The sequence below is a fragment of the Petromyzon marinus genome, chromosome 59 (genome assembly GCF_048934315.1).
Source record: "Petromyzon marinus isolate PM22_M1 ecotype Great Lakes invasive population chromosome 59, UKy_Petmar_22M1.pri1.0, whole genome shotgun sequence".
In the NCBI taxonomy this organism is placed as follows: Eukaryota; Metazoa; Chordata; class Hyperoartia; order Petromyzontiformes; family Petromyzontidae; genus Petromyzon; species Petromyzon marinus.
In genome coordinates this window covers 6638233-6665166 of record NC_133725.1, presented here as the reverse complement: position 1 = coordinate 6665166, position 26934 = coordinate 6638233, and the positions used below count along the sequence as shown (strand labels likewise).

General features: G+C 54.6%; 1 protein-coding gene across 12 annotated transcripts in view; it reads left to right on the top strand.

The window, feature by feature from the left end:
* The window catches only part of NTMT1 (N-terminal Xaa-Pro-Lys N-methyltransferase 1), a 28786-nt gene extending 4690 nt beyond the window's left edge, over positions 1 to 24096 (top strand). For 3 of the 12 annotated variants that reach the window (XM_032976451.2, XM_032976460.2, XM_076053056.1), the window contains exons 2-5: positions 10866 to 11319; positions 20230 to 20500; positions 21193 to 21293; positions 23668 to 24096. In XM_032976451.2, coding sequence (XP_032832342.1) covers positions 11158 to 11319; positions 20230 to 20500; positions 21193 to 21293; positions 23668 to 23823 — 690 coding nt within the window. In that variant the 5' untranslated portion in view covers positions 10866 to 11157 and the 3' untranslated portion in view covers positions 23824 to 24096. Of the gene's footprint in view, positions 1 to 430; positions 548 to 2035; positions 2165 to 3401; positions 3479 to 8459; positions 9455 to 10865; positions 11320 to 20229; positions 20501 to 21192; positions 21294 to 23667 lie in introns of those variants that run through there. The other 9 variants (XM_032976448.2, XM_032976454.2, XM_032976449.2 and 6 more) reach the window with 7 other exon arrangements.
* Positions 24097 to 26934: the final 2838 nt, after the last annotated feature.

The following is a 26934-nucleotide window of genomic DNA, read 5'->3' as shown; positions in this document are numbered from 1 at the left end:
AGTGAAGATGGTTGCTGTGTGTGCTGCAGGTTGTTGTAGTGAAGATGGTTGCTCTCTGTGGTGCAGCTTGTTGTAGTGAAGATGGTTGCCCTGTGTGGTGCAGCTTGTAGTGAAGATGGTTGCTGTGTGTGCTGCAGCTTGTTGTAGTGAAGATGGTTGCTCTGTGTGGTGCAGCTTGTTGTAGTGAAGATGGTTGCTGTGTGTGGTGCAGCTTGTTGTAGTGAAGATGGTTGCCCTGTGTGGTGCAGCTTGTAGTGAAGATGGTTGCTGTGTGTGCTGCAGCTTGTTGTAGTGAAGATGGTTGCTCTGTGTGGTGCAGCTTGTTGTAGTGAAGATGGTTGCTGTGTGTGGTGCAGCTTGTTGTAGTGAAGATGGTTGCCCTGCGTGGAGCAACTTTTTGTCGTGAAGATGGTTGCCCTGTTTGCGGCAGGGGGAGTTGGTTCAGTGGCGGGGAGCGAGAGAGAGCGAGGCTGGGCCAAGGTTGGCGAGGGAGGGACACGGAGAGCGACGGTGGACACTTGGAGCGTAGGGGACGGGACTGCACAGGGTAGTGAGATGTAACTCATCCGACCCCACGGCAGTCTCTGTCCCTCGTGTGGAAACTGCGGGCAGAGGGCTCGCGTGTCGGCATGCGTGCACGCGTGTCCGTACAACGCACGTCAGTTGTGACATCTGGCACAGCATTCAACTCATGGCACCTGGGTCTGTCCCGGGACCTTCACCTGTACCTAGCCTGGCACCAGCAGTCAACCCACGGCACCTGGGTCCATCCCGTTACCTGCCAGCAACGGCGAGCTTTCCACACGTCACATGACTGCCTCAAAGTGCACCCAGCCTGGCGCACGAGCCGTGGTGGTATTAGCGGTGAACGTAGGCTGCTGTTGCGTGCCTGCTTTCTGAGTGTTGGGGATGTCATCACGGCGCTTGTGCCAGGCAAGGTGCACGTTGAGGCCACGTGAAGTGCCGAACGCCCGCTGGCACGAGGTCACAGGGCAGACCCAGGTGCCACAAGTTGACTGACTGAGAGGACTGGCAGATGCACCACCTGTGCTCCTTACAGTGCTGTGTTTTAGCCGCCCAGCTCTCCGCTCGTTGTTGTGAGCGTCGCTCCTCTGCCCTCCGTTGTTGTTGGAGGGCGACTGCCTCCAACTGCCCAGTAGCGTCCTTCACGAGCCTCCTGCACAGAGGCCGATCTTGACACCGCTGGTACCGGTCATCGGCAAGTTCATTCAGCTCCACGTCCTCCTGTACCACATCACTCCATCTCTTCTCCGTTTAGCCCCCCCTCTATCCAGGCCAAACAGAAACAGTTTGAGCGTGTGATGGCCTTGGCATGCCACCTCATGCATGGTGTGTGTCTTTCGTTCCACACACACTTGGATACGGACGCAGATAAATATACGAGCAGACGGATGGTCACAAGTAATAATAATTATTATTATTATTTAACCTTGAAAGAGAATGAGCTTTCAAACTAACAACAACAGTAGCGGGTGGTTTTACACGAAACCCAGGCCAGGTGCCACGTTTAGGAGGAGGAATCCGATGAGCTCTGAAGCCCTTTTTCCACTGATGTTCCAGTAGGTGCGGTAGGGGCGGCGGGTCAGACATTTAAAACAACAAACGATGCGATACTCAACTCAAACGAACCACCACACTTTTGATTTAAAGCTTTCGTGACTGCAGGGATTCATATTCTTGGTTCTTTCGGTAAAGTCACGTAGAAGGGAAATAATAAAAATATAAAACAATGAAATTATCACGACGTTTCGACTGCAACACAAGCAATCATCATCAGCTGTGAAAACCACAACAAGATGTGGAAACCCTCCCCGTAGAGGCGGTTAAATTTTGATTTAAAGCTTTCGTGACTGCAGGGATTCATATTCTTGGTTCTTTCGGTAAAGTCAACACGTAGAAGGGAAACACACCCGATGATGATTGCTTGTGTTGCAGTCGAAACGTCGTGAGAATTATTTGTTTTATATTTTTATCATTTTATTGTTTCCCTTCTACGTGGTGACTTTACCGACAGAACCAAGAATATGAACCACAACACGTCGCTGTCCTCGTCCAGGAGCATAAACCATCATCATGCAAACTCCGGTCTCCTCGCAGCAGCAGCAGCGGCGGCGGCTCTTGGCCGCATATCACATGCTTTCAAGTGCGCTTCTGCGGCCGTCTGGAACGCTCTTCCTTCCGATATTAGAAAGCCACTGGGGCTACACACTTTTAAATCATCATCATCATCTAGATTGAAAACTAATTTGTTTAGAACTGCTTTTTGTGTTTCGTTTGGTGTCCTTCCCCCGCACCTCCAATTATTACGGTTGGCTATGTACGGTGTGAAAAAAGTTCAACCTTTGATTGCGAGCATAATTCGTTCCGGATACGTGTTTGTAATCCAAAGCACTCGTATATCAAAGCACTCGTATATCAGTTGTGATCACGTGACGCTCGGCAGACAAAGCTTCTATATGTACTACTACTCGTATTGCAAGACCCTCGCTCATTTATCAAATTAATATTTATTTAAAAAATTTGCTCGTCTTGCTAAACATTCGCAGACCAAGTTACTCACAATCCAAGGTTTTACTGTACATACAAAGATCCCCCTGTATAGCCTTAACAGACTGTTGGGGCAAGTACTGTTAGCAAACTCCTACGAAGGCAGGCATGGCACACGAGAGGGTGGGTGGCCAGCACCACGCCCGACCGCCTTTGTCTCCCCGGTGGCGATGTTTACTACACACCGCACCAGGTACTCATTTGAGGCTGAGTCGACCTAGGGGAAGCCCAGGACCAGTTCAAATATTCATCACTGGTGGTGGCCGTGAGCGGGAATCGAACTCGGGTCGCCGGGTTCGTAGAGCAGCCCACACACGCGCAGCTAACGAGGGAGGCTTAGAGGTCTTCATCCAGCAGTGGTTAGACCACAGCTCCCGTTGTGAACGATACTGCGGCAATACACAGTGCTGATGAGCAGTTAGTTTGCGCTAACCGCAGCACCACCGCTCCCCACGAGTTCGAGTTCCACACGCATTTACAGTACCTCCTCCTCCCTCACTCCTCTTCCACCCGTGAGGTCCGGCTGGGAGTACTTGGCTCTTCACCACACTAAAACTAATCATCTTTTTTTTATCTCACCAGATAAGGCCCTCGTAGAGACCCATACAGATCCACAGAGGCCAGTACTCGTAGAGAACCACGGAGATCCAGAGGTTTCGTCTAGAACCACAGACACCCGCAGAGACCCACTGAACCTACCCATACCCTATTTGAGAAGTCACCTGGCTATCACAAATAGTTCAACGAAGTGGGCTTGTCATGATCGCGTGAAAAGCTTTCGCCGCAGCCAAACAAAATACTCTAAACGTGTGCTGTCGATTCTACATGTGTAGGGGAAAATCGGAAAACCCATGAACAAAATCCGCGTGACCACGGGACGAGAGAACACGAGAGCTCCCAAGTACAGGTAGTAGTAGTACTTTACTTACGATGGAGGTGCGTTACGACGACCCCCACATCCGTAAGTCAAAAACATCGTAAGTCGAAGATGGCCTTAGCCTACCCAGGAGTCTTAAAGAATGGTGGTAATTTAGCAAAACAGAGCAATTTACAGTACCGTACTGTATAAACTATATACAGTATGTATTTATTAATTACAATACTCCCATTGCACGGTAAAATGCAAAGTAAAAAAAAAACAAGGTAAATTCTTAGCCTACCTATATCAACTGCAATTGAATAGAAAGTTTTTTTCAGGAAACAATCCTATCTCCTATTAAAAGTTTTACATGCATTGAACGTACAGTATCGTGGTAACCCTAAAATTAAATCGCTAAAGCTACGTATCATGCATGCATTGAACGTACAGTATCGTGGTAACCCTAAAATTAAATCCCTAAAGCTACGTATCATGCATGCATTGAACGTACAGTATCGTGGTAACCCTAAAATGAAATCGCTAAAGCTACGTATCACGCATGCATTGAACGTACAGTATCGTGGTAACCCTAAAATTAAATCGCTAAAGCTACGTATCATGCATGCATTGAGCGTACAGTATCGTGGTAACCCTAAAATGAAATCGCTAAAGCTACGTATCATGCATGCTTTGAACGTACACTATCGTGGTAACCCTAAAATGAAATCGCTAAAGCTACGTATCACGCATGCATTGAACGTACAGTATCGTACCTCGTACGCTGCCGCGTTTGCCTGCCGCGCGAAATTTAAAATATCTTACAATTTTGTCGCATCGCCATCGTAAGATCTAAATATCGTAAGTCGGACCTTCGTAAGTCGGGGACTACCTGTATACAACAGGAGTCTGGGTCGGGGATCGTGCCCACGACCTCCCGCACGTCAGGCGAGGTAGTTAACATCTACCAGCCCACCACACGGACGACGATGACGATGGGTGAACCGGCTCTGTTCCTCGCGTGGGGGGGGGGGGGTGGGGCCCGGGTGCCCGGGGCCCGGGTGCCCGGGCTGTGGAATCCCACGTCTGAGACCACCTTCATCTTAAGGGGCTTTCCTGTTTCTCGAATCGTACGTTTTGGGGTTGGATTTGGGGTTGGGCTTCCTTCGCGGGGTCGCGGGTTCGATCCCGACCCTGACGTGTGACGCCTGTGTGTGTTTGGATTGATTCGGGTTCGATGGCGTCAATGGTAAATGTGTCGTTGAACCCGGCTCCATCCGACGCGGAAAGTTAGCGGGGTTTGTTAGCGAAAGGAAACGTGCCTGACGATGAAGCTGGTTGTAACCGCCAGAGAAATGTCGGCCTCGGCTTGTAAGCGTTGTGGATTTGCCCTCCGACACAGCGGTGTGCTTTGAGTAGTCGCTCATTGGCACGTTTTTGTTTACGTGACAAACTTTAAGAATTGTCTTCGTCGGGTGGTGGTGGTGGTGGTGGATTAGCAACAAATCTTTACGTGATCTAACCCAAAAACAAAACTATATTATTGTACGTTCGGAGGTTGCGTGTCTCTCTCTCTCTCTCCGTGTGGCCGCGTGGATTTTTCTTAAGGTCCTCCGGTTCCCTCCCCCCCCCCCCCTCCACATTTAGAATTGACGTCGTGCGTTCAGAGCATTTGGCCGCTAGGAATTCGTGATGAATGATAAGCCACTTCGGTGAGCTTATCATTCATGGCCAGGTAGCTTTTGAAAGAGAGCTACATAGCTCAGCAGTGTGCCTTACCCTAGTAAAATAGTTTAGTTTAACATGTAGGTGCTTTCGTGACCAACATCATCCATAATACAGGTTTTTTTGGGGTTAGATCACGTAAATATATAAATGTGGCTGTCGCCTGAGGAAGCTGGTTGTAATTACTGGTGAAACGTCGTACTCGGATTGTAAATGTTGTGTCTTGGCTCTCCAACACACAACCGGTGTGCCGTACTAGTACACTACACTATACACTACACTATACACTACTATACACTACACTACTATACACTACACTACTATACACTACACTATAGACTACAGTATACACTATAGACTACAGTATACTACACTACTATACACTACATTACTATACACTACACTATACACTACACTACTATACACTACACTATACACTACACTACTATACTATACACTACTATACACGACACTATACACTACACTACTATACACTACACTATACACTACACTACTATACACTACACTACTATACACTTCACTACTATACACTACACTATACACTACACTACTATACATTACTCTACACACTAGTGCTGTACTAGTGACCAATTGGCCACGTTCTGTTTACGTGACAACCCTTACTGGTTGGCTGTGTAGGGTGGTGGCGGGTTTAACAACACAACATTTATATTTTTACGCGATCTAACCCCAAAAACTGTATTATGGAGAATTAGTTTAGTTTTCAATAGTGTTTACATTGGCGTCACCCTACATGGTTTTATTTTGTTCCTCAATGAACAGTGACCTCTATACAGTGACCTCCATGCATTGCCCCGTGACCTCCATGCAGTGCCCTGTGACCTCAATGCAGTGCCCTGTGACCTCCATGCAGTGCCCTGTGACCTCCATGCAGTGCCCCGTGACCTCCATGCAGTGCCCTGTGACCTCAATGCAGTGCCCCGTGACCTCCATGCAGTGCCCTGTGATCTCCATGCAGTGACCTGTGACCTCCATGCAGTGCCCTGTGACCTCCATGCATTGCCCCGTGACCTCCATCCAGTGCCCTGTGACCTCCATGCCGTGTCCTGTGACCTCCATGCAGTGACCTGTGACCTCCATGCAGTGCCCCGTGACCTCCATGCAGTGCCCTGTGACCTTCATGCAGTGCCCCGTGACCTCCATGCAGTGCCCTGAGACCTCAATGCAGTGCCCTGTGACCTCCATGCAGTGCCCCGTGACCTCCATGCAGTGCCCTGTGACCTCCATGCAGTGCCCTGTGACCACCATGCAGTGCCCCGTGACCTCCATGCAGTGCCCCGTGACCTCCATGCAGTGCCCTGTGACCTCAATGCAGTGCCCTGTGACCTCCATGCAGTGCCCCGTGACCTCTATGCAGTGACCTGTGACATCCATGCAGTGCCCCATGACCTCCATGCAGTGCCCCGTGACCTCCATTCAGTGCCCCGTGACCTTCATGCAGTGCCCTGTGACCTCCATTCAGTGCCCCGTGACCTCCATGCAGTGCCCCGTGACCTTCATGCAGTGCCCCGTGACCTCCATGCAGTGCCCTGTGACCTCCATGCCGTGTCCTGTGACCTCCATGCAGTGACCTGTGACCTCCATGCAGTGCCCCGTGACCTCCATGCAGTGCCCTGTGACCTTCATGCAGTGCCCCGTGACCTCCATGCAGTGCCCTGTGACCTCAATGCAGTGCCCTGTGACCTCCATGCAGTGCCCTGTGACCTCAATGCAGTGCCCTGTGACCTCCATGCAGTGCCCCGTGACCTCCATGCAGTGCCCCGTGACCTCCATGCAGTGCCCTGTGACCTCAATGCAGTTCCCTGTGACCTCCATGCAGTGCCCCGTGACCTCTATGCAGTGACCTGTGACATCCATGCAGTGCCCCATGACCTCCATGCAGTGCCCCGTGACCTCCATGCAGTGCCCCGTGACCTCCATGCAGTGCCCCGTGACCTCCATGCAGTGCCCCGTGACCTCAATGCAGTGCCCTGTGACCTCCATGCAGTGCCCCGTGACCTCCATGCAGTGCCCCGTGACCTCCATGCAGTGCCTCGTGACCTCCATGCAGTGCCCCGTGACCTCCATGCAGTGCCCAGTGACCTCCATGCAGTGCCCCGTGACCTCCATGCAGTGCCCCGTGGCCTCCATGGCTCTCTGTGTAACTTTTGACGATGCATCTCTGGTCTAACGCCAGTGGCGAGACAGGCGATACATGAGGCCGTCTCTGGCGCAGGCCAATCGGTGTAAAGGACGATGCGTACATTTTGATCAAAGAATGTCTGTGTGTCACCTCGTGTCTGTGTGTGTGTCACCTCGTGTCTGTGTGTGTCACCGCGTGTCTGTGTGTGTGTCACCTCGTGTCTGTGTGTGTGTCACCTCGTGTCTGTGTGTGTCACCTCGTGTCTGTGTGTGTCACCGTGTCTGTGTGTGTCACCTCGTGTCTGTGTGTGTGTCACCGCGTGTCTGTGTGTGTGTCACCTCGTGTCTGTGTGTGTCACCGTGTCTGTATGTGTGTCACCGCGTGTCTGTGTGTGTGTCACCTCGTGTCCCTGTGTGTCACCACGTGTCCCAGAGTGTCACCACGTGTCCCTTTGTGTTGCCACGCGACAGGCGATAAATGAGGTCGTCCCTGGCGCAGGCCCATCGGTGTCCAGGGCGATGCGTACATTTTATTTGTCCGCGTGGTTGTTACCACAGCCAGCCGCGCTGATCGGAGGCGCTGGGGGCGGGGGGGGAAGGACAACAAACTAAAAACAACGCAAAGAGCGGCCCTAAAGAAATGAGTTTGCCCATCGTCGAGATGACGATGGGCTGCCGTGGCTTCCCAACATCGGAAGGAAGAGCGTTCCAGTTGCGAAGAGGGTGATGTGTCGTGAATGCCAGCCTCGATGCCCCGCCAAGTGGGTCTGTCCGTTCGGTGTTAAGATGTCCCAACAGCGTCCCGAGACGTTCGACGTTCGAACGTCTTGGGACGTTGGAACGTCCTGACACCTCGCCCTGCGTTGTTGTTATTATTGCCGGGCGGAGCGGGCGGGTGGCGACGGCCGCCGCCGTGGTCTCTCCGCTGCTGGCCGGAGGCTGCCACTGGCCCCCGTGACCTCCACACCCTCCCCGTGACCCCCACCGCGGGGCGATCTGGCTGGCTGTAGCGCGCCTGCCTTTTATAGCCGTGCCGGCGGCCGGGCTCAGAATAGCGGCACGCCGGCGCTGGTGCTGCGCCGCTCGCCCGGTCTCGCGCGCTCGTAGGCACGCACGTGCTCGCGGGACACGCGGTGACACACATAGACACGCGGTGACACACATAGACACGCGGTGACACGCAGTGACACACATAGACACGCGGTGACACACATAGACACACGGTGACACACATAGACACGCGGTGACACACACAGACACGCGGTGACACACATAGACACACATAGACACGCGGTGACACACATAGACACGCGGTGACACACATAGACACACGGTGACACGCGGTGACACACATAGACACACAGACACGCGGTCACACACATAGACACACGGTGACACAGGCACACGCAGGGACACACGGTGACACACATAGACACACGGTGACACACATAGACACACAGACACGCGGTGACACACATAGACACACAGACACGCGGTGACACACATAGACACACAGACACGCGGTGACACACAGACACATAGACACACAGACACGCGGTGACACACATAGACACACGGTGACACACATAGAGACACGGTGACACACATAGAGACACGCGGTGACACACACAGGGACACGAGGTGACACACACATAGACACACGGTGACACACATAGACACACATAGACACACGGTGACACACATTAGACACACGGTGACACACATATACACACAGACACGACACACATAGACACACAGACACGCGGTGACACAGACATAGACACACAGACACGCGGTGACACACAGACACATAGACACACAGACACGCGGTGACACACAGACACACGGTGACACACATAGACACACGGTGACACACATAGGGACACGGTGACACACACGGACACGCAGTGTGACACACACGGACACGTGGTGTGACACACACGGACACGTGGTGTGACACACACGGACACGCGGTGTGACACACGCGGACACGCGGTGTGATACACACGAACACGCAGTGTGACACACGGAGACGTGGTGTGACACACACGGACACGTGGTGTTACACACGGACACGTGGTGTGACACACGGACACGTGGTGTGACACACAGGGACACGCGGTGAAAGTACACAAACATGCGGTGTGACACACAGACACGTGGATGCACGGTAACACAGAGAGACACGTGGACACACATGGGCACACGTGGACACACGGTGACACAAACAGTGACACACAGACGTACACGGCTACACACAGTCTCACACGCACATTCACACATGCAGAGTCTCACACGCAGACACACGCATAGAGTCACGCACTCGCAAACACAAAGAGACGCGCACAGTCACACACAAAGTCTCACACGCACGGTCTCACAGTCACACACAAACACGAAGACACGCATACAGTCACACACGCACCCAATCTCACACGCAGTGCGTCTCTATATGAGACACACGGACAGTCACATACGTATACAGTCGCACACTCACACAGTCACACACTCACACACTCACACAGTCACACAGTCACACACTCACACACTCACACAGTCACACATTCACACATTCACACAGTCACACACTCACACAGTCACACAGTCACACGCACAGTCACACACTCACACAGTCACACGCACAGTCACACGGACACAGTCACATATTCACACAGTCACACAGTCACACGCACACAGTCACACGCACACAGTCACACACTCACACAGTCACACACGTACACAGTCACACAGTCACACACGCACACAGTCACACGCACACATTCACACGCACACAATCACATGCACACAGTCACACAATCACATGCACACAACCACACAGTCACACAGTCTCACGCACACAGTCACACGCACACAGTCACACGCACACAATCACACATTCTCATGCACACAGTAGCACAAACGCAGTCTCACACTCACATAGTCACACACGCACACAGTCACACAGTCGCACACGCACACAGTCACACATTCACACACTCACACAGTCACACACTCACACACTCACACAGTCACACAGTCGCACACAGTCACACGCACACAGTCACACATTCACACACACAGTCACACACTCACACAGTCACACAGTCACACAGTCAAACAGTCGCACACGCACACATTCACACGCACACATTCACACGCACACATTCACACGCACACATTCACACACATTCACACGCACACATGCACACAGTTAGACAGTCACACAGTCATGCACACAGTCACACGCACACAGTCGCACAGTCACACAGTCACATGCACACAATCACACACTCACACAGTCACACACTCACACAGTCACACGCACACATTCACACAGTCGCACAGTCACACGCACACAGTCACACAGTCACACGCACACAGTCACACAGTCGCACAGTCACACGCACACAGTCGCACAGTCACACGCACACAGTCACACAATCACATGCACACAGTCACACGCACACAGTCACACGCACACAGTCACACAATCACAGCCACACAGCCACACAGCCGCACAGTCTCACGTGTGCATCGTCTGCGTTTCCCACAGGGTCCGGTCGAGTCCAGTCCACGCGCAGTCGTGAGGAGGAGGAGGAGGGAGCAAAGCGGCAACGTCCTGGTGGAGGACTGTTGCAGAAGACCTCGTGGGGGGAGTCGTCGCGAGTGAGGAGTCGTCGCGAGCGAGGAGGTGTCGCGAGCGAGGAGGTGTCGGGAGTGAGGAGGTCCCGGTGAGGTGTCGGGAGTGAGGAGGTGCCGCTGAGGAGGTTTGAGGAGGAGGCGTCGAGTCGAGGAGGCAGAGCGACGACGACGACGACGAGGAGGCGGAGGAGGCGGTGGAGGCGATGACGAGCGAGGTTATTGACGACGAGCCGGAGTTCTACAGCCGGGCGGAGGAGTACTGGCGGCAGACGTCGCCCACCGTGGACGGCATGCTGGGCGGGTACGGCCACATCTCCAGCATCGACATCGCCGCCTCGCGCAAGTTCCTGCTGCGCTTCCTTGACGTGAGCACCCCTGTGAGCGTCAGCACCTGTGTTAGTACCTGTGTGTGTGTGTGTTAGTACCTGTGTGTGTGTGTTAGTACCTGTGTGTGTGTGTTAGTACCTGTGTGTGTGTGTTAGTACCTGTGTGTGTGTGTGTTAGTACCTGTGTTAGTACCTGTATGTGTGTGTGTTAGTACCTGTGTGTGTTAGTACCTGTGTGTGTGTGTTAGTACCTGTGTGTGTGTGTTAGTACCTGTGTGTGTGTGTTAGTACCTGTGTGTGTGTGTTAGTACCTGTGTGTGTGTGTGTTAGTACCTGTGTGTGTGTGTTAGTACCTGTGTGTGTGTGTTAGGACCTGTGTGTGTGTGTGTTAGTACCTGTGTGTGTGTGTTAGTACCTGTGTGTGTGTGTGTGTGTTAGTACGTGTGTGTGTGTGTGTGTTAGTACCTGTGTGTGTGTGTTAGTACCTGTGTGTGTGTTAGTACCTGTGTGTGTGTGTTAGTACCTGTGTGTGTGTTAGTACCTGTGTTAGTACCTGTGTGTATGTTAGTACCTGTGTGTGTGTGTGTTAGTACCTGTGTGTGTGTGTTAGTACCTGTGTGTGTGTGTGTGTTAGTACCTGTGTGTGTGTGTTAGTACCTGTGTGTGTTAGTACCTGTGTGTGTGTGTGTTAGTACCTGTGTGTGTGTGTTAGTACCTGTGTGTGTGTGTGTTAGTACCTGTGTGTGTATTAGTACCTATGTGTGTGTGTTAGTACCTGTGTGTGTGTGTGTTAGTACCTGTGTGTGTGTGTGTGTGTGATGAGTGAGCACCTGTGTCAGTACCTGTGTGTGTGTTAGTACCTGTGTGTGTGTTAGTACCTGTGTGTGTGTGTTAGCACCTGTGTGTGTGTGTGTTAGTACCTGTGTGTGTGTGTTAGTACCTGTGTGTGTGTGTTAGTACCTGTGTGTGTGTGTTAGTACCTGTGTGTGTGTTAGTACCTGTGTTAGTACCTGTGTGTGAGTGTGACTACCTGTGTGTGTGTTAGTACCTGTGTGTGTGTTAGTACCTGTGTGTGTGTGTTAGTACCTGTGTGTGTTAGTACCTGTGTGTGTGTTAGTACCTGTGTGTGTGTTAGTACCTGTGTTGTACCTGTGTGTGTGTGTGTGTTAGTACCTGTGTGTGTGTGTGTTAGTACCTGTGTGTGTCTGTTAGTACCTGTGTGTGTGTGTTAGTACCTGTGTGTGTGTGTTAGTACCTGTGTGTGTGTTAGTACCTGTGTGTGTGTTAGTACCTGTGTGTGTGTGTGTGTGTGTTAGTACCTGTGTGTGTGTGTTAGTACCTGTGTGTGTGTGTTAGTACCTGTGTGTGTGTGTTAGTACCTGTGTGTGTGTGTTAGTACCTGTGTGTGTGTTAGTACCTGTGTGTGTGTGTTAGTACCTGTGTGTGTGTGTTAGTACCTGTGTGTGTGTTAGTACCTGTGTGTGTGTGTCAGTACCTGTGTGTGTGTGTTAGTACCTGTGTGTGTCAGTACCTGTGTGTGTGTATGTTAGTACCTGTGTGTGTGTGTTAGTACGTGTGTGTGTTAGTACCTGTGTGTGTTAGTACCTGTGTTAGTACCTGTGTGTGTGTTAGTACCTGTGTGTGTGTTAGTACCTGTGTGTGTTAGTACCTGTGTTAGTACGTGTGTGTGTGTTAGTACCTGTGTCAGTACCTGTGTGTGTGTTAGTACCTGTGTGTGTGTGTTAGTACCTGTGTGTGTGTTAGTACCTGTGTTAGTACCTGTGTGTGTGTGTGTTAGTACCTGTGTGTGTGTGTTAGTACCTGTGTGTGTGAGTACCTGTGTTAGTACCTGTGTGTGTGTTAGTACCTGTGTGTGTGTTAGTACCTGTGTGTGTGTGTGATGAGTGAGTACCTGTGTGTGTGATGAGTGAGTACCTGTGTGTGTGATGAGTGAGTACCTGTGAGCGTGAGCACCTGCGTGTGTGACTACCTGTGTGTGTGTGTTAGTACCTGTGTGTGTGAGTACCTGTGTGTGTGTTAGTACCTGTGTGTGTGAGTACCTGTGTGTGTGTGTGTTAGTACCTGTGTCAGTACCTGTGTCTGTGTGTGTTAGTACCTGTGTCAGTACCTGTGTGTGATGAGTGAGTACCTGTCTTGTGTTAGTACCTGTGTGTGTTAGTACGTGTGTGTGTGTGTTAGTACCTGTGTGTGTGTTAGTACCTGTGTCAGTACCTGTGTGTGTGTGTGTTAGTACCTGTGTGTGTGTGTTAGTACCTGTGTGTGTGAGTACCTGTGTCAGTACCTGTGTGTGTGTGTGTTAGTACCTGTGTCAGTACCTGTGTGTGTGTTAGTACCTGTGTCAGTACCTGTGTGTGTGTGTGTTAGTACCTGTGTCAGTACCTGTGTGTGTGTGTTAGTACCTGTGTCAGTACCTGTGTGTGATGAGTGAGTACCTGTCTTGTGTTAGTACCTGTGTGTGTTAGTACGTGTGTGTGTGTGTTAGTACCTGTGTGTGTGTTAGTACCTGTGTCAGTACCTGTGTGTGTGTGTGTTAGTACCTGTGTGTGTGTGTTAGTACCTGTGTGTGTGAGTACCTGTGTCAGTACCTGTGTGTGTGTGTGTTAGTACCTGTGTCAGTACCTGTGTGTGTGTTAGTACCTGTGTCAGTACCTGTGTGTGTGTGTGTTAGTACCTGTGTCAGTACCTGTGTGTGTTAGTACCTGTGTCAGTACCTGTGTGTGTGTTAGTACCTGTGTCAGTACCTGTGTGTGTGTGATGAGTGAGTACCTGTGAGTGTGTGTGATGAGTGAGCACCTGCGAGTGTGAGTACCTGTGTCAGTACCTGTGTGTGTGTTAGTACCTGTGTCAGTACCTGTGAGTGTGTGTGATGAGTGAGCACCTGCGAGTGTGAGTACCTATGTTAGTACCTGTGTGTGTTAGTACCTGTGTCAGTACCTGTGTGTGTGTTAGTACCTGTGTCTGTACCTGTGTGTGTGTTAGTACCTGTGTCAGTACCTGTGTGTGTGTGTGTGATGAGTGAGCACCTGCGAGTGTGAGTACCTGTGTCAGTACCTGTGTGTGTGTGTTAGTACCTGTGTGTGTGTTAGTACCTGTGTCAGTGCCTGTGTGTGTGTTAGTACCTGTGTCAGTACCTGTGTGTGTGTTAGTACCTGTGTCAGTACCTGTGTGTGATGAGTGAGTGCCTGTGTCAGTACCTGTGTGTGTGTTAATATCTGTGTCAGTACCTGTGTGTGTGTGATGAGTGAGTACCTGTGAGTGTGTGTGATGAGTGAGCACCTGCGAGTGTGAGTACCTGTGTCAGTACCTGTGTGTGTGTTAGTACCTGTGTCAGTACCTGTGTGTGATGAGTGAGTACCTGTGTCAGTACCTGTGTGTGTGTGATGAGTGAGTACCTGTGTGTCTGTGTGATGAGTGAGTACCTGTGAGCGTGAGCACCTGCGAGTGTGAGTACCTGTGTCAGTACCTGTGTGTGTGTTAGTACCTGTGTCAGTACCTGTGTGTGTGATGAGTGAGTACCTGTGTCAGTACCTGTGTGTGTGTGATGAGTGAGTACCTGTGAGTACCTGTGTGTGTGTGATGAGTGAGTACCTGTCAGTACCTGTGAGTGTGTGTGATGAGTGAGTACCTGTGTCAGTACCTGTGTGTGTGTGGGATGAGTGAGTACCTGTGTCAGTACCTGTGTGTGTGATGAGTGAGTACCTGTCAGTACCTGTGTGTGTGTGATGAGTGAGTACCTGTGAGTGTGTGTGATGAGTGAGTACCTGTGAGTGTGTGTGATTAGTGAGTACCTGTGTCACTACCTGTGTGTGTGTAATGAGTGAGTACCTGTCAGTACCTGTGTGTGTGTGATGAGTGAGTACCTGTGTGTGTGTGATGAGTGAATACCTGTGAGTGTGTGTGATGAGTGAGTACCTGTGTCAGTACCTGTGTGTGTGATGAGTGATTACCTGTCAGTACCTGTGAGTGTGTGTGTTGAGTGAGTACCTGTGTCAGTACCTGTGTGTGTGTGATGAGTGAGTACCTGTGTGTGTGTGATGAGTGAGTACCTGTCAGTACCTGTGTGTGTGTGTGATGAGTGAGTACCTGTGAGTGTGTGTGTGATTGAGTACCTGTGAGTGTGTGTGATTAGTGAGTACCTGTGTCAGTACCTGTGTGTGTGATGAGTGAGTACCTGTCAGTACCTCTGTGTGTGTGTGATGAGTGAGTACCTGTCAGTACCTGTGTGTGTGTGTGTGATGAGTGAGTACCTGTGAGTACCTGTGTGTGTGTGTGATGAGTCAGTACCTGTCAGTACCTGTGAGTGTGTGTGATGAGTGAGTACCTGTGAGTGTGGGTGTGATTGAGTACCTGTGAGTGTGTGTGATTAGTGAGTACCTGTGTCAGTACCTGTGTGTGTGTGTGATGAGTGAGTACCTGTCAGTACCTGTGTGTGTGTGTGTGATGAGTGAGTACCTGTGAGTGTGTGTGATGAGTGAGTACCTGTGTCAGTACCTGTGTGTGTGTGTGATGAGTGAGTACCTGTGTGTGTGTGATGAGTGAGTACCTGTGAGTGTGTGTTATTGAGTACCTGTGAGTGTGAGTACCTGTGTCAGTACCTGTGTGTGTGTGATGAGTGAGTACCTGTCAGTACCTGTGTGTGTGATGAGTGAGTCCCTGTGTGTGTGATGAGTGAGTACCTGTGAGTGTGTGTGTTATTGAGTACCTGTGAGTGTGAGTACCTGTGTCAGTACGTGTGTCTGTGTGATGAGTGAGTACCTGTCAGTACCTGTGTGTGTGTGTGATGAGTGAGTACCTGTGAGTGTGTGTGATGAGTGAGTACCTGTGTCAGTACCTGTGTGTGTGATGTGTGAGTACCTGTGTGTGTGATGAGTGAGTACCTGTGAGTGTGTGTGTTATTGAGTACCTGTGAGTGTGAGTACCTGTGTCAGTACCTGTGTGTGTGTGTGATGAGTGAGTACCTGTGTCAGTACCTGTGTGTGTGATGAGTGAGTACCTGTGTGTGTGATGAGTGAGTACCTGTGAGTGTGTGTGTTATTGAGTACCTGTGAGTGTGAGTACCTGTGTCAGTACCTGTGTGTGTGTGTGATGAGTGAGTACCTGTGAGTACCTGTGTGTGTGATGAGTGAGTACCTGTGAGTACCTGTGTGTGTGTGTGATAAGTGAGTACCTGTGAGTGTGTGTATGTGATGAGTGAGTACCTGTGAGTACCTGTGTGTGTGATGAGTGATTACCTGTCAGTACCTGTGAGTGTGTGTGTTGAGTGAGTACCTGTGTCAGTACCTGTGTGTGTGTGTGATGAGTGAGTACCTGTGTGTGTGTGATGAGTGAGTACCTGTCAGTACCTGTGTGTGTGTGATGAGTGAGTACCTGTGAGTGTGTGTGTGATTGAGTACCTGTGAGTGTGTGTGATTAGTGAGTACCTGTGTCAGTACCTGTGTGTGTGATGAGTGAGTACCTGTCAGTACCTCTGTGTGTGTGTGATGAGTGAGTACCTGTCAGTACCTGTGTGTGTGTGTGTGATGAGTGAGTACCTGTGAGTACCTGTGTGTGTGTGTGATGAGTCAGTACCTGTCAGTACCTGTGAGTGTGTGTGATGAGTGAGTACCTGTGAGTGTGGGTGTGATTGAGTACCTGTGAGTGTGTGTGATTAGTGAGTACCTGTGTCAGTACCTGTGTGTGTGTGTGATGAGTGAGTACCTGTCAGTACCTGTGTGTGTGTGATGAGTGAGTACCTGTGAGTGTGTGTGATGAGTGAGTACCTGTGTCAGTACCTGTGTGTGTGTGTGATGAGTGAGTACCTGTGTGTGTGATGAGTGAGTACCTGTGAGTGTGTGTGTTATTGAGTACCTGTGAGTGTGAGTACCTGTGTCAGTACCTGTGTGTGTGTGATGAGTGAGTACCTGTCAGTACCTGTGTGTGTGTGTGTGATGAGTGAGTACCTGTCAGTACCTGTGTGTGTGATGAGTGAGTCCCTGTGTGTGTGATGAGTGAGTACCTGTGAGTGTGTGTGTTATTGAGTACCTGTGAGTGTGAGTACCTGTGTCAGTACGTGTGTCTGTGTGATGAGTGAGTACCTGTCAGTACCTGTGTGTGTGTGTGTGTGATGAGTGAGTACCTGTGAGTGTGTGTGATGAGTGAGTACCTGTGTCAGTACCTGTGTGTGTGATGAGTGAGTACCTGTGTGTGTGATGAGTGAGTACCTGTGAGTGTGTGTGTTATTGAGTACCTGTGAGTGTGAGTACCTGTGTCAGTACCTGTGTGTGTGTGATGAGTGAGTACCTGTCAGTACCTGTGTGTGTGTGTGTGATGAGTGAGTACCTGTGTGTGTGTGTGATGAGTGAGTACCTGTGTGTGTGTGTGATGAGTGAGTAACTGTGTCAGTACCTGTGTGTGTGATGAGTGAGTACCTGTCAGTACCTGTGTGTGTGTGATGAGTGAGTACCTGTGAGTGTGTGTGTTATTGAGTACCTGTGAGTGTGAGTACCTGTGTCAGTACCTGTGTGTGTGTGATGAGTGAGTACCTGTCAGTACCTCTGTGTGTGTGTGATGAGTGAGTACCTGTGAGTGTGTGTGTTATTGAGTACCTGTGAGTGTGTGTGATGAGTGAGTACCTGTGTCAGTACCTGTGTGTGTGTGTGTGATAAGTGAGTACCTGTGTGTGTGTGATGAGTGAGTACCTGTGTGTGTGATGAGTGAGTACCTGTGAGTGTGTGTGTTATTGAGTACCTGTGAGTGTGAGTACCTGTGTCAGTACCTGTGTGTGTGTGATGAGTGAGTACCTGTGAGTACCTGTGTGTGTGATGAGTGAGTACCTGTGAGTACCTGTGTGTGTGATAAGTGAGTACCTGTGAGTGTGTGTATGTGATGAGTGAGTACCTGTGAGTGTATGTGATGAGTGAGTACCTGTGAGTGTGTGTGTGATGAGTGAGTACCTGTGAGTGTGTGTATGTGATGAGTGAGTACCTGTGAGTACCTGTGTGTGTGATGAGTGAGTACCTGTGAGTACCTGTGTGTGTGATGAGTGAGTACCTGTGAGTGTGTGTGTGATTGAGTCCCTGTGAGTGTGAGTACATGTGTGTGTGATGAGTGAGTACCTGTGAGTACCTGTGTGTGTGTGATGAGTGAGTACCCCTGTGAATATGAGCACCTGCGGGTACCTGTGTGTTCCTGTGAGTACCTGTGCCAGTACCTGCGAGCGTGAGTACCTGTGTCAGTACCTGTGAGTGTGAGTACCTGTGAGAGTACATGGGAGTGTGAGTACCTGTGTCAGTACCTGTGAGTGTGAGTACTTGTGAGATTACCTGTGAGTACCTGTGAGAGTACCTGCGAGCGTGAGTACCTATGTGAGTAGCTGTGTGGGGAGCGGTAGTGTAGTGGTTAGCGAGCTGCGCTACGAACCCGGCGACCAGAGTTCGATTCCCGCTCACGGCCAACACCACCAGTGACGATTATAATCTGCACCGGTCCTAGGCCTTCCCTAGCTCTACTTAATAGAGTACCCGGTGCGGTGTGTAGTAAACATCGCCACTAGGGGAGACAAAGGCGGCCGGGCGTGGTGCTGGCCACCCACCCCCTCGTGTGCCGTGCCGGCCTTCACAGGTGCTGCTCGCTAACAGCACTTTGCCCCTACAGGCTGTTAAGGCTACACGGGGGATCTTTGTCTGTGTACCTTTGAGCATGAGTACCTGTCTCTGAGTACGTGTGTGTGAGTTCCTGTGAGGGTAAGCACCGGCGACCCGGGTTCGATTCCCGCTCACGGCCAACAACAACACCGCCGACGATTTTCTGAACCGGTCCCGGGCCTCTCCCCTAGGTCAACTCGGCCTCAAATGAGTAGCTGGTGCGGTGCGTAAACATCGTTACTAGGGGAGACAAACGCGGCCGGGCGTGGTGCTGGCCACCCACCTCCTCATTAATAATCATCAGCGGACGACGTCACTCCACATGGAGCTCCCCCCCTCCACCATCAATAATCATGAGCTGATGACTCACGTGGACCCAGCCCCCCCACCCCTTCATTAATAATCATGAGCGGGTCATTATTTTCTATTGAATATTTCAGATGACCTGCAGTACGCCCGTCCTTTGGACGCGCTACGGGCTAGTGTACAATAACATGGGTTTAGTTCCGCGTTAGATCGTGTAAAATACAAATGCGTTGTTTTAATCCACCTCCACCACCACCACCACCACACGACGATCTCCTGTACACGAGGTGAGGTTGTCAACATCCCGCCACCGCGCTGAGACGTTAACGAACCAAACATTCGTGTGGCGGGGGGGGGGGGGGGTGAGTGCGGAGGATCTTTGTCTTTTGAGGGAGCAGCATCGTCCGTTGGGGGGGGGGCCTGTTCTGCAAGTGGCTCAGAGTAACTCTGTAGCTGTGTCCGTGCGTGTGCGTGTCCGTCCGTGCGTGTCCGTGCGTGTCCGTGCGTGTCCGTGGAGCGGCAGTGCAGCGGTTAGCGCTACGCTGCGCCATTAACCCGGCGACACGGGTTCGATTCCCGCTCACGGCCAACACCACCGGTGACGGTTATCTGAACCGGTCCTGGGCCTCCCCTAGTTCGACTCGGCCTCAAATGAGTTACCCGGTGCGGTGTGTAGTAAACATCGCCGCTGTGGAGACAAAGGCCGGCCGGGCGTGGTGCCGGCCACCCACCCCCTTCGTGTGCCGTGCCGTGCCGGCCTTCACAGGTGCTGCTCGCTAACAGCACCTGCCCCCTACAAGTCTGCTGAGGCTACACGGGGGGGGGGGGGGGGGGGGGGGGGGGGATCTCGTATGTACAGTAAAACCTTGCATTGCGAGTAACTTGATCTGCGAGTGTTTTATCTTTGTGCCCGTCCACACGTGCCCGTCCACACGTGCCCGTGCGCGTCCGCCCGTAACCCCACACCCCACCCACCCCCCCCTGCCCGCGCCCCCACTAGAAGGGGGAGGGTGGTGGAGGCACGGGCAAGACTGGCAGAGGCCGCGCGCTGGACTGCGGCGCCGGCATAGGCCGCATCACGAAGCGACTGCTGCTGCCGCTGTTTCGCTGCGTGGACCTGGTGGACGTGACGCCGGGATTCCTGGAGCGCGCCAAGGCCCACCTGGGCCCCGAGGCGTCGTCGCGCGTCGGCAGCTTCTACTGCTGCGGCCTGCAGGACTTCTCCTTCGGCGACGTGACCTACGACGTCGTGTGGATCCAGTGGGTGATCGGTGAGTGGGGGCGCGCGGGCGAGAAGTGTTGGCCCTACCGCGTGGCCGTGTTGTGGCGGGTTCACCTACAGTGCGGCCGTGTTGTGGTTGGCCCTACCGTGTGACTGTGTTGTGGTTGATCTACCATGTGACTGTGTTGTGGTTGTCTTACCATGTGACTGTGTTGTGGTTGACGCTACCGTGTGACTGTGTTGTGGTTGTCCCTCCCGTGTGGCTGTGTTGTGGTTTACCCTACCGAGTGGCCGTGTTGTGGTTGACCCTACCGTGTCACTTTGTTGTGGTTGTGCCTCCCGTATAGCTGTGTTGTGGTTGACCCTACTGAGTGGCCGTGTTGTGGTTGACCCTACCGAGTGGCCGTGTTGTGGTGGACCTACCGTGTGGCCGTGTTGTGGTTGACCTACCGAGTGGCCGTGTTGTGGTTGACCTACCCAGTGGCCGTGTTGTGGTTGACCCTACCGTGTAGCTGTGTTGTGGTTGACCCTCCTGTGTGGCCGTGTTGTGGTTGACCCTACCGTGTGACTGTGTTGTGGTTGACCTACCGTGTGACCGTGTTGTGGTTGACCCTACCTGTGACTGTGTTGTGGTTGACCCTACCGTGTGGCCGTGTTGTGGTTGTCTTACCATGTGGCCGTGTTGTGGTTGACCTACCGTGTGGCCGTGTTGTGGTTGACCCTGCCGTGTGGTGGACGCAGGCCACCTCACGGACGAGCACCTGGTGGGCTTCCTGGCGCGGTGTCGCGGCGCTCTGCGGCCCGGCGGTGTCGTTTGCATCAAGGACAACATGGCGTCACAGGCACGGCCAACACGGCCCTAGGGCCCGCACGGCCCCTAGGGCCAACACGGCCCCTAGGGCCAACACGGCCCCTAGGCCAACACGGCCCCTAGGGCCAACACGGCCCCTAGGGCCAAAGCGGCCCCTAGGGGCCAACACGGCCCCTAGGGCCAACACGGCCCCTAGGGCCCGCACGGCCCCTAGGGCCAACACGGCCCCTAGGGCCAACACGGCCCCTAGGGCCCGCACGGCCCTTAGGCCAACACAGCCCCTAGGGCCAACACGGCCCCTAGGGCAACACGGCCCCTAGGGCAACACGGCCCCTAGGGCCAACACGGCCCCTAGGGCCAACGCGGCCCCTAGGGGCCAACACGGCCCCTAGGGCCAACACGGCCCCTAGGGCCCGCACGGCCCCTAGGGCCAACACGGCCCCTAGGGCCAACGCGGCCCCTAGGGCCATCACAGCCCCTAGGGCCAACACAGCCCCTAGGGCCAACACGGCCCCTAGGGCCAACACGGCCCCTAGGGCCAACACGGCCCCTAGGGCCAACACGGCCCCTAGGGCCAACACGGCCCCTAGGGCCAACACGGCCCCTAGGGCAACACGGCCCCTAGGGCCAACACGGCCCCTAGGGCCAACACGGCCCCTAGGGCCAACACGGCCCCTAGGCCAACACGGCCCCTAGGGCCAACATGGCCCCTCGGCCAACACGGCCCCTAGGGCCCGCACGGCCCCTAGGGCCCGCACGGCCCCTAGGCCAACACGGCCCCTAGGGCCAACATGGCCCCTAGGGCCAACACGGCCCCTAGGCCATCACGGCCCCTAGGCCATCACGGCCCTTAGGGCCAACACGGCCCCTAAGCCATCACGGCCCCTAGGCCATCACGGCCCCTAGGGCCAACATGGCCCCTCGGCCATCACGGCCCCTAGGGCCAACACGGCCCCTAGGCCATCACGGCCCCTAGGCCATCACGGCCCCTAGGGCCAACATGGCCCCTCGGCCAACACGGCCCCTAGGGCCAACACGGCCCCTAGGCCATCACGGCCCCTAGGCCATCACGGCCCCTAGGGCCAACATGGCCCCTCGGCCAACACGGCCCCTAGGGCCAACACGGCCCCTAGGCCATCACGGCCCCTAGGGCAACATGGCCCCTCGGCCATCACGGCCCCTAGGGCCAACATGGCCCCTCGGCCAACACGGCCCCTAGGGCCCGCACGGCCCCTAGGGCCCGCACGGCCCCTAGGCCAACACGGCCCCTAGGGCCAACACGGCCCCTAGGCCAGCACGGCCCCTAGGGCCAACACGGCCCCTAGGGCCAACACGGCCCCTAGGGCCCGCACACGGCTCGATGGGACCAATCGGCCCACACGGCCCCGTCGTCCCTAACGACTCGGGCCCCATCGCCACTAACAAACCCCGCCGCCTTGGCCCTGAAGCGATCCTGGCCCCATCTCCGCTCACGAGAGACCCCGGCTGGCCTCGCGTGCGGGGGGGGGGGGGGGGGGGGGCGAGGGAGGCACGGCGGGGGGAACGGCGGAGACGCGGTGGACGGGACGGGGCCAAGGGTAGCGAGAGGTGGACGGGACGGGGCCAAGGGTAGCGAGAGGTGGACGGGACGGGGCCAAGGGTAGCGAGAGGTGGACGGGACGGGGCCAAGGGTAGCGAGAGAGGAGAGAATCCGGGTGAGACGGGGGGGGGGGGGGGGAGGGGTGGGTGGGGCACGACCTCGGAGTGATTTACAGAGCGAGAAATGTCAACGGTAGGCGGCGGTGGTAGGCAGGGCGCCGGCGGAGTTTGGAAAGCAGAGCAGAAGTGTGGGGGGCCGGGGGTGGGGGGGGGGGGCGGGATTGTGGGCAAGGTTGTTGGAGAGGAGTGGAGTCGTCGGCGGGACGGCCGAGGGTGTAGGAGAGCGTTGGCGGTGGTGGGGGTGAGGGAACGCGAGGGAGTGAACCGGGAGGTCATCGGCAGAGGTTCCCGCGGGGGTCCTCTCCTGCTTCTGGACTGGCGCCGTAGCCATGACGCTGTGCCGTAGCCGTGACGCTGTGCCATGACTGTGACGCTTTGCCATGACTGTGATGCTGTGCCGTAGCTGTGACGCTGTGCCGTGACTGTGACGCTGTGCCGTAGCCGTGACGCTGTGCCGTAGCCGTGACGCTGTGCCGTAGCCGTGACGCTGTGCCGTGACGCTGTGCCGTGACTGTGCTGTGGCCGTGACGCTGTGCCGTGATGCTTTGCCGTGACTGTGCCGCTGTGCCGTGACTGTGCCGTGACTGTGCCGTTGCCGCGACTGACGCTGTGCCGTGACGGTGACGCTTTGCCATGACAGTGTCGTGACGGTGCCGTTGCCGTGACGGTGTGCCGTTGCCGTGACGCGGCGCCGTGTTTCCGCGCAGGGCGTGGTGCTGGACGAGGCCGACAGCAGCGTGTGCCGTGAGCTGTCTCTGGTGCGCGCCCTGGTGGAGCGCAGCGGCCTGCGAGTGGTCGCCCAGGAGCCCCAGGACAACTTCCCCAAGGAGATCTACACCGTGTGGACGCTCGCGATGCAGTAGCCGTGCGTGGGAGGCGGGGTGCCCGCCAACCGCGGCGTTGGCGGTGTCGTTAACGCAGCTTCGCGGGAAGGGTATTTGCCCAGCGGGGGGGGGGGGAATGGCGTTGGGCGAAGACGCTTCGACTTTGTGCTCAGGCCCAGGTCGCGGCGGGTCGTGGCTCACGAGAGTTCTGGCCGCCGCCGCCGTGCTACGGATGGGCAAGGGGGGGCGCTCGATCGTCCGGCGTTGCGGGCGACGGAGACCCGAAGTTCCGTCATAGCCAAGCCCGGGGGGTTGGGGGGGGGGAGGGGGGGGGTTGGGGGGGGGGGTTGGGGGGGGGTTTGGGGGGGGGGGGTGTTGCCGCGGGATCGCGCGATGTGCCCGCGGGGTTCCCGTCGTCGTTGGTTTTCTTCCGCCACGCGAGGATCGTAGCGACCGCGCACGGACGGCACACGACAATAAAACATTTCAGAACGTGCACGTTGCCGTCACGAATGCACGGTCGATTTTCCGGGCGCGACTCTGGTGGTGGCGGGGGGGATGGGGGGGGGGGATGGGGGGATGGATGGGGGGAGATGGGGGGTTGGATGGGGGGGATCGCCCCACGGAGCCCTCGGCCCGGGGGAGGGGGGGGGTTCCTCCTCGCACCCCGGCTTCCGGCGTGGATGGGCGAGCGGCCTTCACACAGCCGTCACTCTTACAAGCGGCGGTGACTTTGACGGCTTCGTTGCTGCTTCGGCTCCTCTGTGCAGCTGCCGCGTGTAGCTGCTGCTGCTGTGTGTAGCTGCTGTGTGTAGCTGCTGTGTGTAGCTGCTGTGTGTAGCTGCTGTGTGTAGCTGCTGTGTGTTGCTGCTGCTGCTGTGTGTAGCTGCTGTGTGTAGCTGCTGTGTGTTGCTGCTGCTGCTGTGTGTAGCTGCTGTGTGTAGCTGCTGTGTGTTGCTGCTGCTGCTGTGTGTAGCTGCTGTGTGTAGCTGCTGTGTGTAGCTGCTGCTGCTGTGTGTAGCTGCTGTGTGTAGCTGCTGTGTGTAGCTGTTGCTGCTGTGTAGCTGCTGTGTGTAGCTGCTGCTGTGTGTAGCTGCTGCTGTGTGTAGCTGCTGTGTGTTGCTGCTGCTGCTGTGTGTAGCTGCTGTGTGTAGCTGCTGTGTGTAGCTGTTGCTGCTGTGTAGCTGCTGTGTGTAGCTGCTGCTGTGTGTAGCTGCTGTGTGTAGCTGCTGTGTGTTGCTGCTGCTGCTGTGTGTAGCTGCTGTGTGTAGCTGCTGTGTGTAGCTGCTGTGTGTTGCTGCTGCTGCTGTGTGTAGCTGCTGTGTGTAGCTGCTGTGTGTAGCTGCTGCTGCTGTGTGTAGCTGCTGCTGCTGTGTGTAGCTGCTGTGTGTAGCTGCTGTGTGTTGCTGCTGCTGCTGTGTGTAGCTGCTGTGTGTAGCTGCTGTGTGTAGCTGCTGCTGCTGTGTGTAGCTGCTGCTGCTGTGTGTAGCTGCTGTGTGTAGCTGCTGCTGTGTGTAGCTGCTGCTGTGTGTAGCTGCTGCTGCTGTGTAGCTGCTGCTGTGTGTAGCTGCTGCTGTGTGTAGCTGCTGCTGTGTGTAGCTGCTGCTGCTGCTGCTGTGTAGCTGCTGTGTGTAGCTGCTGCTGCTGCTGTGTGTAGCTGCTGTGTGTAGCTGCTGCTGCTGTGTGTAGCTGCTGCTGCTGCTGTGTGTTGCTGCTGCTGTGTGTAGCTGCTGCTGCTGTGTGTAGCTGCTGCTGCTGCTGTGTGTAGCTGCTGCTGCTGCTGTGTGTAGCTGCTGCTGTGTGTAGCTGCTGCTGCTGCTGTGTGTTGCTGCTGCTGTGTGTAGCTGCTGCTGCTGTGTGTAGCTGCTGCTGCTGCTGTGTGTAGCTGCTGCTGCTGTGTAGCTGCTGCTGCCACCGCCGTGCGCAGCTGCTATGCGTAGCTGCTGTGTGCGCAGCTGCTGTGTGTAGCTGCTGCTGCTGTGTGTAGCTGCTGCTGTGTGTAGCTGCTGCTGCTGTGTGTAGCTGCTGCTGCTGTGTAGCTGCTGCTGCTGTGTAGCTGCTGCGTGTAGCTGCTGTGTGTAGCTGCTGCTGTGTGTAGCTGCTGTGTGTAGCTGCTGCTGCTGTGTAGCTGCTGCTGCCACCGCCGTGCGCAGCTGCTGTGCGTGTAGCTGCTGTGTGTAGCTGCTGTGCGCAGCTGCTGTGTGTAGCTGCTGCTGCTGTGTGTAGCTGCTGCTGCTGTGTGTAGCAGCTGCTGCTGTGTGTAGCTGCTGCTGCTGTGTGTAGCAGCTGCTGCTGTGTGTAGCTGCTGCTGCCGCCGTGCGTAGCTGCTGTGCGTAGCTGGATGCGATTCCAAACGTTTGGATCGGCCGCAGATTAACGGCGCTCTGCCCGGGTACGGTCGCGGTTCGGGAGGGGGAGGACGGAGGGCGAGTTTTTATTTTCATTATTTGTCCAGGTAACGCCCACTGAGCCACTTTGTCAGAGGCGACCTGGCCACAAGTGATGGCCTCAACGAAGCGGCTCGTCGTCATCATCATCATGATCATCGTGTGGACGCAGCGTTACGCTTGGGTTAACGGGGAGAACGGAAAAAACTTGAGCCGACAAGTACCGTAACAAACATGATGTGGGCGAGGTGGGGGGGGGGAGAGACATGACGGAACAACCAGAATGGACTCTTCTTTAGATTGGAATGGTGACCCCCACTAAATTGTGGGATCGTCGCGTAGGGGAATCGATGGGCGGGGGGGAGGTGGGGGGGAGTTTCGTGACGCTGCGGTGCGAGTCTTGAGCGCAGGGGTCGTAACGTGAGCCAGCGCCTTTGGAGGACGCAACTGGCCCCAACAGTCCGTTAGGGCTAAACGAGTCGTTCATCTGTGTCGGGGTGGTGGTGAGGGTGGTGGTGAGGGTGTTGGTGAGGGCGCTGTCGGCGTGGTGGTGAGGGTGTGTGGTAGTGTGTGTGTGTGGTAGTGTGTGTGTGTGCGTGGTAGTGTGTGTGTGCGTGGTAGTGTGTGTGTGCGTGGTAGTGTGTGTGTGCGTGGTAGTGTGTGTGCGTGGTAGTGTGTGTGGTAGTGTGTGCGTGGTAGTGTGGTAGTGTGTGTGTGTGCGTGGTAGTGTGTGTGTGTGTGCGTGGTAGTGTGGTAGTGTGTG